Genomic DNA, 15,103 nt, shown 5'->3' on the forward strand with positions numbered 1-15,103 from the left:
AACCGATTGAATCATCAAACGTCAGCTTAGTCTAGCAACTGACGGGAACTTATAAATTTTCAAAATAGTCTGATTTCAAAATTATGTTTCCGGCTAAAAAGTTGCTCGGCTATCTGCATTTTGGACGACATCTTCGATCCCTTCTTGCCCTATTTTTCTTCAGGTTGTATTCGAAGTAGATGACTCAGTGTTCTGAACCCGCCCGGGAACTTCTTATTGATATTGCCATCATTTGTTTTGCAATTTAATCACCGATAATTGCGTCAATTCATTTCTTTAAGATGATGTCTATGTTTAATACATCTTCAATCGTACAGACGCTGAGGTTATGATCAGCGTGCCGTTTCTGAGAAGCAATTCTTAACTGTCAACGACAAAGTCAGCTCTGCAGTCATGGTCAGACGGACACAGAAACAGAGAAAATAGACAGACAAAATACATGTACTGCAGGTGGACATATATTAGAGCGAGAAGATGGGAGAGTAAAGTTTCGGGAATTTCAGTGAACCAGTCGGCAAGCAAATTTCGTATGTGTCAGATTTATGGATTTTTTTCTTCAAAAGAAGACTTCTGATTTTGCATGTTTGGTTCATGTGCAATCAAGAGAATGTTGAGTCATTGCATCAAGTATGGAATAAATCTACATAAATGACAGCTGATACTATGGTCACCTTGATTTTGAGGCTGAACTTCAGTGTTGGAATTGTCATAATATTATTACAGGATCTTACGATACGTTGACATAAACGGTTCACTGTTGATGTCAAAGAAAACGGCGTTTGTGAGAAACTTCACTTGATATAAAGAAGATTTAGCGACAACAAACTTCCCGTTATTTATCAACAATAAGAGATCATGCAAGTCATGAATCATTTCATTTCACATCATTTATTCTCCTGGAAATCACGTGACCATATTCAGCAAAGAGAGAGCACAGTTAGGTCATGCTTGTATAACTTTCAGTAACTTCATCCTCCTATTTTCTGATGCAATCGGTTGCTTTGGTGCGATGTCTTGTAATCAGCTTGACTCACATCATACCTGGTCCATCAAAGACAGGATTACACAAACAAACAAACAATCAAACAAACAAACTGTTCAGTTGGTTTTATTTTGACGGTCGCTTTTGTCACCGTAAAAATGTACTAGTATGTTGTAACGTGAATGAACATTTTTTTAAATGTCGTTCCCTTTTTACTTGCATCATACTTATAACAATAAGGGTAATTTACGTGATAAAATGGCGTTTGAAACTGGTAAATTTATATTTATTTATTTATTTATTTATTTAGTTATTTCTGGCATAACCTATGGGAAATTACATAAAATTTACTTTAAATTTCAGAACTTTTGAAGTAATAATTTTCCACACATAGGAGGTGATTGTTGTCTCTGAGTAACCAATACTCAATACATGATTTATTCCAGTAAATGATGAATGGTAAAATTTTGTTTCCTGTCAGTTTATAGAAGATTTAATGGGGTGCGTTTGGGAAGGACTTCGGATATCAGACCAGTATCAACTTCTAGTCCCCACCCACAAACATGTCTAAAGGCAAACTCTATACCCGTACGTTGGTAGACTGCTTCTCGTTAATAGTCAGTTTCTGAAATTACGGCACCAGATTGCTCGTATTTTTGACGGATGCGGAGGTCTCTCACAACATTTGATTTTCTAGGTCAACGAGTGTCATTGGAATTCCCCTTTGCTATATGAATTTGTGCGGGACAATCGACTTATTTCCTCTCATATGCACCAGTGCCTCTGTGGGTTTTATACTGATAAATAGAGAAGTGAAATATGAGGCGCAACCAAACCAAAACCAGGGCCCGTATTTTTAAACAAGGGCACGTTTTATTAGGATTATACTCAAATTCATTTGATTGAACTTGGGACATAATCGCTGGTATGGTATGATTTGCAGGTGACACTAATAGGAAGACATTAGGTCTAACATAAAGAAGGAAATGGGACTTTGTAACCGAATATGAGTCTATGAGACGATGAACTTTGACCGCATTTAGGTCGGATCTTGTCAGTCAATCTGTGTAACAATAATATGATTTACATATGAGTTGTATTTACATAATCGGTTAAGCCCCTTTTGGTTATCTCATTCGCTGTACACGGGCTCTCTGCAACACCTCAATGGATATGCTAATGAGACGTTCGTACATTGGTATGTGTGGTGGACGAGCAAAACACACTGATACGACAGTATTGTATTCCATCTGAATACTGGCGATATCCACTTTCTGGTAAGTCATTTCCACTTTATCATTCAGATTTGTACATTTAAGGCAGTATACTTTTTTCAGTTGGATTTTTAGGTTTTATTGAAAACTGTCATTCGACTGACCACTTAAAATTGCCAAGTCAATAGATATACATTACTCGCGTGACCCTTGATCCAACATGGCGGCCACCAATTTTCTTCGGGGAGACGGAAATACTGTTTATAAAATTATTTTTCATCAACGTCATCCCAAGGAGGTACCAAAACTGTTCAAATATCTCATTAGGCTAACTTCATGTCTGTTGTAAAAAGTTCAAAACCATCATACATGTATCTTTTGATACGTGAACTACCTCGCCCATCTACGCCCATGCTAAGGAAGCGTACAGCGTCGGCCGAGATAGCCGACCACAGCGGCAGGGCTTCAAACGCAGCAGACTTAAGACATTCAACAGGTTGTTGTTCACAAGGAAGTTGAAGATGGATACCAGTCGTTCCGTCCTGCCTGATGTCCTTCTCATTATGCGTTTGAAACTACAACATTTAGGTTCCGTAGCAATAAACTCCCCCATTACAAGAATACAAATTCATTATGAACCGTAGGCCTAAATCTCAAAGCTTGGATTTTGGCAATCTCAAGCGATCTTTGAGAACCTCACATGTGCATCGAGTGGATTTGTAGTTGAAACTGGCATTCAAACTTAAATTGACCTACTTAATTTGCTTTGTCTAAGGCCTGAATGCATAGCGTTGTAGGACGAGTTATCAACCCATTGTGCTTGTAGACTATGATTCAGTGGTTGTTTGTGGAGGCACAGTGACCGTGGTGGAGGTATTCATTAACACCACTCAGGAATCCTTATCTGGTCTGATAATCATAATTTGATTTCCTGGCGTGTTTATTTACTGAATCACCTAAACCCGTTCCGTGCTCGCGGCTTTTTCAGCTTTTGCTTTTTCGAAAAAAAAACCTAATAAATATAGCCGCTCTCCATAAACGAATCCATTGACACCTCCGAGCACGGTCCTTTACCGCAGTAGCTTTGTGATGTAAATCATATTTTCTACCTCATCGAAATAATCGTGACCAGAAAGTCATTGTCCGTGTGTGTTCCACGACATCTGTCAAATGAGTGTCTTTTCACAGCAGACTTGGAGGCAGCATTGAGAACTGCCATCAACTGTCCCCCAGTGGATTTTATTTTTCCAATATAAAGGGTCAATGCTTGTATCTACCAGTTGAGTGGCATTTTATTCATAAGTTGATCTCCGCAACGATACGGATTTGAACGCCACTCGGCAGATGCATACAAGTTTAATGTTTCAGATCTTACATGCTCCCCCTTTTGCCACCTTCTCTTTTTTCCTCTTGAAAGCCGAATAATAGAAGATGTGCAATATTTTGTCAAAGATGTACAATATTTTGTCCTTGTAAAAGGAAAAACCCATAAATGAAAACATGTCACACTGACATATGGTGAGGAAGACAGAGAGATCTGCAGACATGCAGTCACTTATTTACAACACGAGAATGCTTTTATTACATTAATCAATATCATAAAGGGTAAGCTTTTCAAGAACCATCTTGAAATCTTAAAAGAGTTAAAATGTCCGTCATCATAATAATCACGCTTTTTGTCGGTCTGAAGAGGGATAGGTTAACAAACAAACAAACAAACAAACAGACACTTGGATATGTAAGCATACATACATACATACATACATACATACATACATACATACATACATACATACATACATACATACATACATACATACATACATACATACATAGAAGTTATGATGAGGGGACGGAGTATCAGGGATTGATCATTATGTGAAATGTGACCCTTCCTTGTTGAAATGCGAGTATGACCTTGGTAGAACTGCTAGCTTTGTCATAAACAAAAGATCTACAGATATTAAGAATGATTACTAGACGGACATTCATTACATGGTGGATGTTTTGTTGCAGTTGTCACTCCGTCATTCATAATAAACACATTTATACATTTAAAACTGACGCAATTCACACACTGAGGGATAGCTACTGTGAGTCTGATAGGATTGTTCATTCGTCATTTGACCCTCCTCGGGGCTGATTTGTAAAATATATCCTTCGGTCCATACCTTCATATAACGACTGAATGCTCCCTTAGTTGACGTTTCGACGTTATGATATGGTTGGTTGACACCGAAATACGATGCGAATAGAAATAGTGTTTTCGACAGTTAGAGTCACCAGACCGCTACATCTTGTTTGTACAAACTTTAAGAACTTTGCAGAATGCATGTCAAGGCAACAAAATCGTCAGACCGAATCAGATCTTTTATTCTGATCTTTGATCAGTCATTCCAACGAGAGGACACGTGATACTGGCCAGACCATATCCACGGCTTTTTTTTGCTGTCACCAGGGAGACAGTGGACATTGTGTAAAAGTATTTCCTTCTTCACACGAATAATTAAGTGAAATTGTGTCTGCAGTATTTCAACCGTTTAACGGTCCCAAAGGGTGCTATTGAGATTTGGCAACAAACATTTTCAGTGACCCACATGGCCTTCTAATCTTATTTGTGATTGGTCCATTTTTACTCCTGCAATTCGTTTAAATCATATGTGTTCATACTAACAACAATCAGATCCGGATACGCTTCTGGCTATTTAATTAAATCTTACATAGCCTAAGGGCTCTTATTAGTGTAAGTTAAGCTTAGATCGCCTGTAGACGCCCTAAGTCTACGTTATTTCACGCATCTTTGAAACTGTTTGTAACCAAAACAGTTTTCCAGGTCGCTTTTCCTTGTCGGGTGATGATAGTCAGCATATCTTCCGTCTTTCCATTGTTTGGTAGTTTAGAACCTCCTTCAAGACATTCTCCGTCTCATTCTCCATCTTCGAGACATTGGCAATCGTCATTGCATACTCTTACGACCCAATTTCTCAAACAACCAACTTGAAAGCATGGTGAAATAAGTAATACTCATCGTCCCATCTACTCTCTGTGGATAAACATCCAAATTCAAAATGTTGAATTTTTGATAAAATTGCTCGCCATTCTATGTGTGAATGTATGATCTTGATCTGCGTTGTTAAAACCACGGTTATTATTGCCGTGGCTAAGCAATTACACACGTATTTATGACCAATCCTGAGTTTTTTCATATCAGGTTAATCTTATATCACCGCCTGCAACTTAATAACATATCGAAAGCGTCAAGGAAGTGTTTTGCACGTACGTAACATAATGGTCGTTAGGTAAAATGCGATAAATCTTTCGAGAAGTGTACATGTTAGTCTGTGCGAAGGGCCCCTCCTAAGTGATTAATGGTGTATCCCTTCATTTGTATTTTGGGACATCCTCGTAATCAAAGTTGGATCGTACTGTGTCTTTGCTTTCGTTTTGTCTTGGTCTATATCATGCTTGCCAGAGTCTACATTGAACATTTTTAGAATCCTTTCATGATACAGTTAAAAATCGATTTTTATCCTGGGTACCGACATGCCATAAATAGGCAATGTCGTATATAACTGGTTTGCACGAAGGAAGTGGCTTGTTGACCTAATTTGTCACGACCATAGAAATAAAAACAGTGAGCGGTATTTTCTTTTGGCGCGGGTAACGACGGTTTTGAGTTGCAAAGACTGATGATTCTTTTGAATATAGCATGCACTTAGAAGTTGCCGTTCCGTCAGACAAAGTAACCCCTGACACGCGTACTGATATTATCAAAGTAATAATCACCAATAGCTTGATAAGATCTCTCGAACAATCACAACAATCTGATAATAAACGATCATGCAATCATTTTTGCACAAAATTTCCTCCCATAAAACTCGACTCGTAAAACACTGACTGTCTCTCACAGGAATAAATTGAAACATTTAAATCATAGACGGTAGAAACAAGGGTGTTTGCGAATACCGGTTCACGGAAAGGAGATGGAAATCCTGTTTTGTATTCTTAGGTAATAAAACTTCAGTCATTTTCACAGTTAAGTGTCAGCGTTAGCTGCTTCATGAGGCTCATTATTGTCCAACCAAGAAAATTGTTTTGAATCTGATCAAAGCTAGAAGACCTGCTATTTTATCAGAGATTTATAATCATCACAATGGGCGTTTTTAAGTTGCAGACGATGTAAGATCACGACCTTGAAGACAATACGCGTCAAAGATGACAAATCCATCTTTTGACCCCAATGACTGTCCAGGTTGACGCATCATAGCATGTCTGCAAATCATGTTATGCGATCGAATATCATAAACAGTCCCTAATGTCGGCACAAGACAACTGATTAGTAGGGGCGGATATTTATTTTGTGCGAGACTTCGCGAGAAACAGAATATCGATAGTCGACTGACTTTCACATGTCAGTAGGGGATCCTTCGAATCCCTATTCATGTAATCAGCAAAAAGTAATCTAATAAATGCGGAAATTCGTCGCTTTATGTAAACCGGGAAGAGAAACATCAAAACAAGCAGCTTACCACTTCCCTTATTAAGCTACTGTCATAAATCATTGCTCCAAGGCGACAATATTTATTTTCGTAGCATACGAGCGGAACACGACAACGTATGACGTTGCCACCGACTTACAGACTAGCTGTCGAAAATTGATTTAAGGTAGACCACCTAAAACCCCATCCGAGGTTTTTCTACACAGTGTAGGCAGATGGGATGGAAGTTGTCTATGGTTGACAATTTTTAGGCATCTTTCAATAAGTCGAACAACATCAGCAACTGCTCGTTTGCAACAATATTCGTGAAAAAAGGGTAAAAAGATAGCAATAATGTCCCTTTGAGGTTGAATGCGCCCCATGCACTGATATTCGGACTTTAATACATAACAAACTTTTACAGTAGTGTTTTGATCTTGTGGGAGCCAATTTGAAGCTCATGGAGTAAGTCAAGTTTCATCAGCTTACATTTCTTAAAATAGAAAATCCGGCTTAGGGCCTATATTTGTTAAAATCGGAAATGTGATTTTTCCAAATAGAGTTAACATAGGCATGGCCGCCATTTTGAATTTTAAGTGTGTTAAAGTTTTTGAAATTTGTTTCTCTGGTGCCAAATTTTGTTAGGTGAACTTTTGATTTTCGTTCTTTATTCCGAAAGGGACAGTTTCCTTGTGGGTTATTTCACGTTTTTAGATTCTTAAAAGTAATATCTGTCATGGACCAGAAGTATTTGAAGATAACTTGTCTTTTTCGGCAACTGAACTCGGTCATGAAAAAAGGGAATGTAACTTTACATAATTGTGAATTACTGTTTATCTTTTATTCATGTAGGATTTATTTATAAATAGAATGAAGGAAAATGGGAGGCAAATCAAGTAAATCAAAGAAACCGAAAAATAAGGCTAGGCCAATATCAAACCCTCCATTTGTTGAAAATGACGGACACTCGCAGGCGCCGTACAATCCAGCACACAGCCCGCAAACGCAGACGCTGCCAGCCATCGTCAACGCGCATCATCAATTCCAAGGCCAACCAACACATTCGTATCAACCTAACCAGGTGAGGGGGGCTGTTTCATTGCCCCATAAGCAAAGACAACTGCCAGCTCGTCCCCCTTCCATGTTTTACAAAGGAGCCACCGAAGGTGAGAATCTGCAATTTCTATCAACTCGCTCTTAAATCCACTGGTTTTTAGATGCCTGTTGTCAAGCCAACCGGACTGTCAATTAAAACGAAGAACGTTATCAATGTGTTTTTTACCGTCATCAATCTAATCATTTAAAGTCATGCACGATATATGCCTGGTAATCTACCACAAATGAAATATGTAGAGATTCAACGCTAACCATCTCCTCTTCTTTACTAGAATTTCGAAACGAATCACAGCTTTGAAAATTCACAAATATTGTAGAATTTTTGAAATGTCGAATAAAGGATTGCAATGTCCTTATGTAGCTGGAAATTCAAAAGGACCAGAATGAGATTGAAGTTGTATGAAGTTGTTTAAGCTTGTCTGAAACCACATAACACATAGTTGAATGATTTCCCAACACGTCGACACAAGCTTATTACGTCGACAAAACATGTGTATGATTGATTCAATAAAACCTGTCTACGCCATGCGATTATGTTATACAATGTGCATTGCACCAAAACATCAGAAAATTTAAATCACATTTTGTTCAACGACATACAATTCATTTATTTTTATCGCTAAATCACCAGGTGAAGCTAACATCTATGTAGCATTATTCTCCTACAACGCCCTCAACAACGATGACCTGACATTCAAAAAAGGCGACAGATTCAAGATTATGGAAAAGGGGTAAGTTAAAAATATCAAGAGTATTCGATAAAGTTTGCCAGAAGACATATTGTAGGTTCCAAAACTTTATTGAGCATGCATGAGAGTTACATCCATAGCTGTACTGGTGTACATAGACAGTTTCGAAGCACACCCTTGAGAAAAGAATCCCTGACTAGCTTATACTACTTCTACTACCCATGAAGTAGCAGACACAGCTGAGTACACTACAGACTACGTCTAAAAAGCGCGAAAAAAGCTGCACTGTGACTTTTGCAGGCACGTGATTACTAGTATTTTGTTTGCGCACGCGTAGTAGGGGCAAGAAAGCAAAGGTGGATTCTCCAACATATAATCCAACCTTGTCGTGTTTTTTCCCGCCAGCCGTGACGTGTAGACAATCGTCTGCCAATAGTAGTCTGTATTTTTATTAAATTTATTATATCCTACTTTAAGGCTGATTTAGAACACGGGTTTTCGAATTATGAGTGAGAGACGACGTCACCTTCCATTTAAACGACTAACGATGAAATTCGTCCGCTGGAACAGGTACAAATATGGAGTTCTACAATTTTAAAATACTACACCTTCACGTATACGCACGGCTTTCATGTAACCCCGCTTCAGAGTAACACGTAGTGAAGGTCGGTCATAGTTCTGATGTCTAATTTTACGATGAAACCTGGATTCACTGTGCGGAACCTACAGCCAGAAATATGTACAGATAAGCACAGCTAACAGATTGCAATAAATCCTAGTCTTGGGAGTAACTGACTCGTTATATCAACCGGAAACATCAAAGGATATCACTTGCTTTCAAAATAGAGCCCGAAGTGATATCACGGATATTTTTAAAGCAAACGAGACACGGAAGGCATGAATGGAGACACACGTTCAATGTCACGGTCGCGTAGAAGGGACTATCACGATGACGTCATCGTGTGTACGACACTAATATTTAATACCCGGACTTAATAATAATTTATTGTTTAAAGACCACTACACACCTTGTCTCTTAGTTTACAGCCATCGATTTTTCTGAAGGTAATAAAGGTTACAGACCGAAAATTTGGATGCAAATCAATAAATAAAAGTACGTAAAAGTCACGTGACATACAAGGTCAACTTGCGTGTCTGTGCTTTTTCATTTGCCGACAAAGTTATCACCGCCATGTAATATTAGCAGTACTAACTTTATCAGTCTTGATCACCTCATTCACGTGCATATTTCAGGCATCCGGATCCAGGGTAACATGATTTACACAACTGTAATGCCAGATAGCATTTGAGCAAACGAAACTTGTCTGCAGATTACTCGGGTGAAACCATAGTAGCGTCAACCGTACGTATGATGAACGGTTTTTTTCGAAGCCAGCAGTGTTTGTCCATCACGCTACCACCTGAGTTTCTTGAAATTAAATTTCTTGTGAAAAGACAAATACAGTATTTTGTTTTCTTTTTGACTTGCGAAATTTGTCACGTTTTTGTTCTTTATCCTTTTACTGTGATTTTTCAAGTTATTTGATAGCTTATACTATGTTGGCAATTCATGTCACCCGTGTTTGATCTATTATTCTGTGGTTTTATCACGTTGGTTTGGTAAATTCTATTCAAATGGTAATATTTCTTTTATGTTTACGACCATACAAACTTTATCAGATTTCGGCCCATACCGCGATGACTCGGATTTTTTCTTTTGAACAGCACACTGAATAAAATATTTCTAAAATTGAAAAATAAAGAAATGAATTCCTTATAGGAGGCATTTCTATGAGGTCATGTTTTATTCGCCCTGAGTCGATCCTAACAATGTCGTGTTATTTTAAGCCACATTCAAGTGACCGCAGTAGGCAAAGCATGATGGGAATGATCGCGAAACGAAGCGGAACTGTTCCTTGTTCAAGATGATTATGCCAAGATAAGGTTACTAGTGTAGGTATGATATAAACATGTCAATAGACCCTTTGTCAGTTTTGGACTTGCATACCTCAACACTTACATCCGCACTAGAACAAACAATACTCTGTTTACTTTACTAATCGAAATAACAAAATGCATCGAAATTCTTTATTGCAGGGAATTCCTCCCCGCTATAGTAATAATCTTACAAAATGTCGTATTGAATTAATTTGTTTTGTATTTCCCAGCCGTATTCTCATGATGCTTCTAAGTCAATCTTTGGCAAATTAATTTTTGCACTGCTCTCCTTTTAGAAATTAAAGTCACCAGCTCCATATATGATAGAGTGACTTTCACAATAAACTGCGTGGAATCGATTTCAAAAGTCAATTTGATCACTTTTTTATATTCCGAGTTAAAATATTATCTGATCACATGTACAACAAAACTTTGCTTACACATAATAATAGTGGTTTTGCATAAAAAGACATTATGAAGACCCGTGCTTTCTCAGCTAGTGCGTATTAGTGTTAATTCATCATGATTTACCAAACCAGAGATTAAAGCAGAATTTCTGTGCGGTATACGAAGCTGCTAATATAATAATCGCCTGAGTTTTAGTTTTGAATTTTCTGCTTGGAGTTTATTTTGCAATGAAGATACCAGTATCTTCAATTTGGTTTCACATAGTGATCGAAATTGTGACTACCGCGTATCTACTTTCAGGAGAGCATGCATACATAGTTATTTTATTCGTATAATTTTCGAGAGTATGAATGGACAGACTACAACTCAAAATTTAATTATGTACTTCAGATTATGGGTGGATCACGAGTTATCTTGAGGGAGTGGTAAAAATTGAGGATTTGGCTCTTAAAGGTTACCTAAAAAGATTGTGCAGCAACGTTTGAGTTTTATGAAAGTAAATTCACATTGAGGTGGACTACTCGAGAGTGCGTCAATGCAATATGACCAAAATACATGTTAGTAGTCTGAATATCCCTCTAAGATTCATTTCTTAGCAATATTTGTTATAATTGCCGCCACAGTTATTGCAGAGATAGATATCATTAACCAGAACCCATACCAGCTTGCAAAACGGAGCAATCAAAATGGGTCACAAGTGTGAGGAGTCACCCCAACCTTTAAAAAAAGCTGAGTCACTGAAGGTGGAACAGAAAATTAATAAATACCCTACATTGTACTGGGCAACACTTTATTGAAGCAACTAAGGCAGTGACACCCCCGCCCCCAGTTTTCCTTTTATTAAAACCCGTGTAAGAAATTCCATGGATAGTTTGCGGGATTATTTTTGGGATCCCGAAACATTACACAAAAGCGTGGACCTCATAGAAACAGAATAGCTCCGTCATTTACAGATCTACGAGAGCAACTTACTTTTCAACCGTCAGTTAATAACCGATAACTCTGCAGTCATGTAGTTGTTTATGACTGTGCAACAATGCACGGGTCAAAAGTCTGCAACATTATTTATGATGCAAATGACCTGAAGTCACAGAGTGCGTTCCACCAATTATCTAGCGGCTGAAGCCATTAATGCAAACACTGGCGCGTCATCTCAGGTGACAATTAATTGTCGGGACATATTTTTCTCTTAAAACTAACAATTATGTTCTTCAAAAGTCATAATTATGGAAAGTTCACAGTGTTCGAGGGTTAGGTTCAGACTAGACTGAAGTACAGTGAAGGACTGTTGAGGGCGGTATTTTCGAAAACTGAGAGGATGAAAAGCCTATAGGACCACTTTGTTTGTCATGTGAATCGTCATCTCTGTCCATGAGACGTGGAATCCCTGACGAGAGTATGTCTCCACATTGCCGTAGACGATATATCGAAAACTATCACCAGATGCAAGACATTTCATCTTCCAGCTTTTTATCTCATACTCCGAGACTAATTGGAGCGAAACACGCAAGAAAGTTCTCTATCAGGTTGAATGGAAACCTGACCCTTTAACTTTCATATGTTTTGAAGGAAACATTCTAAAGCAGCCTAGAAAGTTAAAAAAACAAAATGGAAACGTTTTCAGGTACTAAAAGTTACTGGACATGTTACCTTGGCATTTACTTCAATGTGACATTCTGTCAGTGGTTTTCTGTGAGAATTTACTTATTATATGCCATTTGTTTTGCAAGAAAAGTTATTTCCCGATCAAAAATGAATACAAAGTGAAAACTTGACATTGCAACAGATATAATTATTTTCACTGTGAGCTTAAACACAAGATTGAGATTTTACGATAGGAAATCTGATTTTTTTTCCAAGACGGCGAAAACACTGACACAGAAAAATGTAATACTATTTTCTTTTTTTCGGAAATGGGAACTTTTTGTCATCACGCAAAATAACAATCAGAAGATGCAAAAAATAAGATCGTTGCCACCGACTCTTGTCAATATCACTATATCGAGTACAGTTCCATTTTCACCATCGGACATATGTTTCAATTTGCTACTTCCAGTATAGTGCACTTAAGGAACATGTAAATTATAGGCAAAATATGTAAAATTATTTAAATTCGTATACTTATTCTCAAAACTAAAATTGCCTCCCACTTTAGATGTGCTTCACAGGCCTGGAATGCACATTCAAAGTGCCAGTACATGTTTCTGTCAAGAAGGAATCGCTCCCCTGGCGGTGTCTACATGTCGGTCTCTAACCGTGAGTTATCCTACGATGCATAGGGTGCTAACCATTCAATTCCGTACATGTCGGACATCCAAGATCTGAACTTCCACTTCCACTCAACTCCGCTTCCCTCCGTAACTTTAAATTCATCATACTGGACGAGGCTTTCTTTTAGGATAATAAAACTTACCAGGTACAGTTTACCAGTAGAGGTACGAGGAGAGGACGGCAAATACCGAACGAGGTGACTTCATAAAATGACCAAGATACGATAATTACGTTAGCTGACTGTACTTTCATTTCATGATGCTCAATCGTATCAGGAAGGATTTGAATAAAGAATGTATTTTGGGGGATTTTATAAGATATTATTCCTGACGAAACCTCGAAATATTGATTATATTGTCATGGCAGTAATTTTGAAACGAATTTTTTAAACTGTCTGGCACTTAGTTGGTTTCTTTGGTATACATTTTGATGTAATATCTGTGCACAGTTCACATTTATGTCAGTTCAAATTTGTCGACATATCTCTACAAGAGAAATACAGAAACCCGTTTAAAGTTGCAAAATACTGAACTCGGGTCCAGAACTTGAAATAGAGTTTTCTAAATGTTTTTGTCGTTCTGGTAAACTTGCGCAACAGAAAATGTTCAATTTCAGAAAGTGTTTGTTCATAGTTCTTATTTCTGCCGTCCAAATACTAAATTATGAAGATATCGTCAGTTCTACCGAAATCTTTCCAGACAAACCTTTGACGTCGGCATAGTATAAAGCAAAGCTTGACAGCAATGTCCTGTCTGCCCCGCGTCTTGAAGATAGTGAATGTTCTTTGGAGGCAACATTTAAGAAGTAGGAACTTGCAGTTGTATGAAGATAGTTCAGACGCAGATTAGTTGTAATTATGTGTATCTAACTGTAATAAAGCCTAGTATACACCTCGAGCTGACTTCATGAATTATTAAAAATGACAGTGTGGTAACATATCCGTCCGCGGTATGTGCACAGATGTACACACGACAGCTGGCCTTTCAAAGTGATAAAAAGTGTGAAAATTACCAGTGTCTAATTTATTCATGCCAGGATGACGGTTTTTGAATAATTTGTTTTTCTCGGTCTATTCCTTTGCCCTGCATTGTTCAAAAATCATGTTCCAGGTGGAAACTTTCCATTTTTGCCTTTACAAAGAGCATTTTCGCATTTCTTTGACTCCGTTTTTTACACGTCCTTTTAGAGTATATTGTACTAAGGAAAAACTTGTGAGAAAGCGTTTTATGGCAACATGGACCGAAGATTTCGAAACCACAGATAAAGTTTGGTTATTCATTCAGAGGTACATAAGATACGTGCAATATTGAATACAGCCGTGCGGTAGTCAGGCGTATCCCAGGCACACCTGACGCGCTGCTCACGTTGTCTCACGCTGGGACCGCCAGGCATTTAAAAGCCTGGTGGCAGGGGTTAGAACGATCTCCCGGAATCAACTCACTGGTAGGCCTTTGGCTGAGGTGAGACTCTGGGAGTGTGTATGGACCAGGACCCGTCTCTCCCCTCCCTTACCGGCCGTAATGTACCCCGTAATAGGGTGTGGGATCTTCTGTGCAGTAGCATATCGCCGTTTTTTGCTTTTACTTTTGGTATTCAAAGCCCAGTAGCTGCAAATGTTTAATAAACCGATCTCAAAATATCCTCAGTTTTCCAAGAGTTTCTTTGAATAAGACCCATTAAAGACTGAAAAAGTGTATAACGCTGCCATTAGTGTCGAGAGTGGCGTGTGAATTCAAACGTTTTAACATCATTTTAGATTTCCCGCCATTTTCAAAACTAATCATATGACAGAGAAAATAAAGATTACAACAACAAAATGTTGGCCATCGTGTGTTGTGCATTCAAATAAATGGCATCATGCTTGTTTCTGTTATGATCACGATGTATATGTGCAGGAAATACTGTTTTTTTCTATTTTCCCATGGGGGCGCCATTTTATGGGTGCGGCACCCGTTTATTATTAAACCTGTTAAAACGTGTAGGCATGGTCCAAATCAGCGAGCAGTG

At 38.2% G+C, this 15,103-nt stretch overlaps 1 protein-coding gene across 1 annotated transcript in view; it reads left to right on the forward strand.

The window, feature by feature from the left end:
* Nucleotides 1-2,126: 2,126 nt before the first annotated feature.
* The window catches only part of LOC139133985 (tyrosine-protein kinase STK-like), a 22,758-nt gene continuing 9,781 nt past the window's right edge, over nucleotides 2,127-15,103 (forward strand). The window contains exons 1-3 of the mRNA XM_070700815.1: nucleotides 2,127-2,259; nucleotides 7,527-7,840; nucleotides 8,422-8,521. Coding sequence (XP_070556916.1) covers nucleotides 7,555-7,840; nucleotides 8,422-8,521 — 386 coding nt within the window. The 5' untranslated portion in view covers nucleotides 2,127-2,259; nucleotides 7,527-7,554. The remainder of the gene's footprint in view (nucleotides 2,260-7,526; nucleotides 7,841-8,421; nucleotides 8,522-15,103) is intronic.

This window comes from Ptychodera flava, chromosome 5, assembly GCF_041260155.1.
Source record: "Ptychodera flava strain L36383 chromosome 5, AS_Pfla_20210202, whole genome shotgun sequence".
Lineage (NCBI taxonomy): Eukaryota > Metazoa > Hemichordata > Enteropneusta > Ptychoderidae > Ptychodera > Ptychodera flava.